The following is a 2,501-nucleotide window of genomic DNA, read 5'->3' as shown; positions in this document are numbered from 1 at the left end:
GATTTTGTTGACTGTATTCACAATCGTCGCATATGAGCCACCGTTGTACCAAAAAAAAAAATTCTCTGCAATTTTAAGGCTTTAGGGATTTTCAATTTTGATTGGAGTAGATTTTTATTAATTTTTTAAAAAAATTCAGAGAAAAAGAATATTTAATTGTATTATAATTGTCCATTCTTGAATACTTGCATATCTAAATTAGGGCACCACGCTGTGTGCTCTCATTAAGCTTTTTGTTAAATTTTTTATGTTAACTTTGATCCCCAATAGCACTAACGCTCCTAGAAGAGCACCCTGCCTTAAGGGTGGCCATTATCTAACTTATTGATTTAATTCTAATATATGTACCATCTACTATCTACTGTATATAATGGAAAATCCTCCTATAAGAAAAAGTTATAATACTTTTCTTTTACTATATGCATCTTGGGCCCATTGCCCACAATTTTTTTTTATTTTTCTTAATATCTTTTTGCTTTATCTTTTACTGAAGTTTTAGAATGCTATAGAGTTTCTAAGTTTTCTTTTTAATTAGATTGCTTATGCATTTAAAACTTTTTGTTAAAACTAATATTTTATAATTAGAGAGAGACTCAAAATTGAAAAGAAATAAATACGGCAGGTCGCCTAACCCCTCTTTCTTAAGCCTAATTAGTAAATAATTTTTTCATGAAATCACATTTAATCACAATCTCCCATGTATGCATGCACATGCATGACGCAATTCTAGTGCTATATAAACACAATAATTTTTTCATATACCTAATAGATGTGTTTCCCTACATAAAGAAATTGTGCCCATAGATGGATTGCAATCTAGAGATCTGGTCTTTCATCTTAAATGTAAATTTATAAGTCTTAAATGCAATTGTGTTGCGACAGTATTTCATTTTTCTGTTATAATTGTAAAAATAATATTATAAATATTATATTATAATAAAAAAAGGATAACTATATCTCTTGCTACATCAAACAACCAAATAAAAAATTTGTGATTATAATTGCAATTTTTATTTGTATACAACCAAATAATTTTATAATTTTAATTGGCCCTTTTCTATAATTTTAATTTCAATTGTAAGCATTCGAAATGTAGCATGTAATTGAATCTTTCTAGGCAACACAACCATATGATATCTTATTGATTAATTTAATTGAAACAAATGTCATATATCTAGACACAAGAACCTTTAACAAATAATTTCCTTGACAAAGTGAATATGAAAAAAAACACAGAAGGACAAATAAATTTAGTGGACAAATACAAAAATAAATACAAATAGGTAACGGTCACTGAATTTGTCCACTAGCTAGTACAAACTACAAACATAAGAGTAGAAGACAATAGAAAAAGAATTACTACACTCTCTCTCTCCACCTCCTTCGCCAGTGCAGTGAACTTCATTCTACCCCCTCTGCCCTCCAAGTCAAAGGCCACACCTTGTAATTCCCCCACAATACCAATCCCAATTAATCACACTCCAACTCCAAGCCCTTATAATCCCCTCCTCTCTCTCTCTCTCTCTCTCTCTCTCTCTCCCCCCAGACACCCTCTTCCATTCCCCTCTCCCTCTGTTTGCTTGGAGCTGAGGTAAAGAGAGAGATACCAGTAGAAAATAAAAAGACCTTTTTTTCCCCTTCTTCTAAGAGAGAGAGAGAGGGAAGGAGAGGAATTAAAGCAAACACTTCATCTGCATTCCTCGCCACGACCACTCCATGGCGAGACGAGCGGAACTTCCTTTTCTTCTTCTCTCCCTCCTCCTCCTCCTTCTCGCCACCGGCGCTTCCCACTCCGGCGGCGGAGTAGGGGAAGGCGCGGCGCCCTTGAGCTGGATCCCGGGGCTGTCGACGTGCCAGGGGACCATAGCGGAGTGCCTCGCCGGGGAGGAGTTCGATCTGAGCTCCGACGTGGCCCGCCGCATGCTGGCCACCTCCAACTACATCTCCTACAACGCCCTCAAGCGCAACAACGTCCCCTGCTCCCGCCGCGGCGCCTCCTACTACAACTGCCGCCCCGGCGCCCAGGCCAACCCCTACAACCGCGGCTGCTCTGCCATAACCCGCTGCCGGCGCTAACTCTCTCTCTCCCCCTGTTCTCCGTTCTTCGCTAAAAAAAAAAACTTGAGAGAGAGATTAATTTGGTATGTGATGTTGTTGTTGTTCTCCTCTTCAAAACTATATAAATAATTGATACTGCTTGCTATTGTTGCTGCTGTTGTTGTATTGTATTTGTAACCATGCTTTATATGCCATCAATGTAAAAAAAAAAAAAATTGTGAGTGCTAATCTTTCATGATTTTTTTTTGTTGAACCACCAATGCTCATATTGTGATTTATGTAAGTAAAATATTGTTGAATTTTCTGTTTATAAAACAAATGTTATCTTAGAAAATTATGATTAGAGTTACTGGTTGGTATAAATTGGTTTAATGGAATTAAGAGGATTCTTCTACTTTTTTTGGTTTTTGGGTGTCGGGTAATGATAATTAAGTAGCTTAATT

General features: G+C 36.5%; 1 protein-coding gene across 1 annotated transcript; it reads left to right on the top strand.

The window, feature by feature from the left end:
* Positions 1 to 1,404: 1,404 nt before the first annotated feature.
* LOC120110265 (protein RALF-like 33) lies at positions 1,405 to 2,290 on the top strand. Its single transcript, XM_039124757.1, has one exon. It carries the CDS (start codon positions 1,717 to 1,719, stop codon positions 2,074 to 2,076), a length of 360 nt encoding a protein of 119 aa, XP_038980685.1. The 5' UTR covers positions 1,405 to 1,716; the 3' UTR covers positions 2,077 to 2,290.
* The last annotated feature ends 211 nt before the right edge of the window (positions 2,291 to 2,501 follow it).

This window comes from Phoenix dactylifera, chromosome 3, assembly GCF_009389715.1.
Source record: "Phoenix dactylifera cultivar Barhee BC4 chromosome 3, palm_55x_up_171113_PBpolish2nd_filt_p, whole genome shotgun sequence".
In the NCBI taxonomy this organism is placed as follows: Eukaryota; Viridiplantae; Streptophyta; class Magnoliopsida; order Arecales; family Arecaceae; genus Phoenix; species Phoenix dactylifera.
Note: the sequence above shows the minus strand (reverse complement) of the source record. Positions and strands in the feature narration are given on the sequence as shown.

What these genes read in the sequence shown, in the direction of transcription:
- LOC120110265 (XM_039124757.1), top strand. Translation starts at nt 1,717, where the DNA reads ATGGCGAGACGAGCGGAACTTCCTTTTCTTCTTCTCTCCCTCCTCCTC.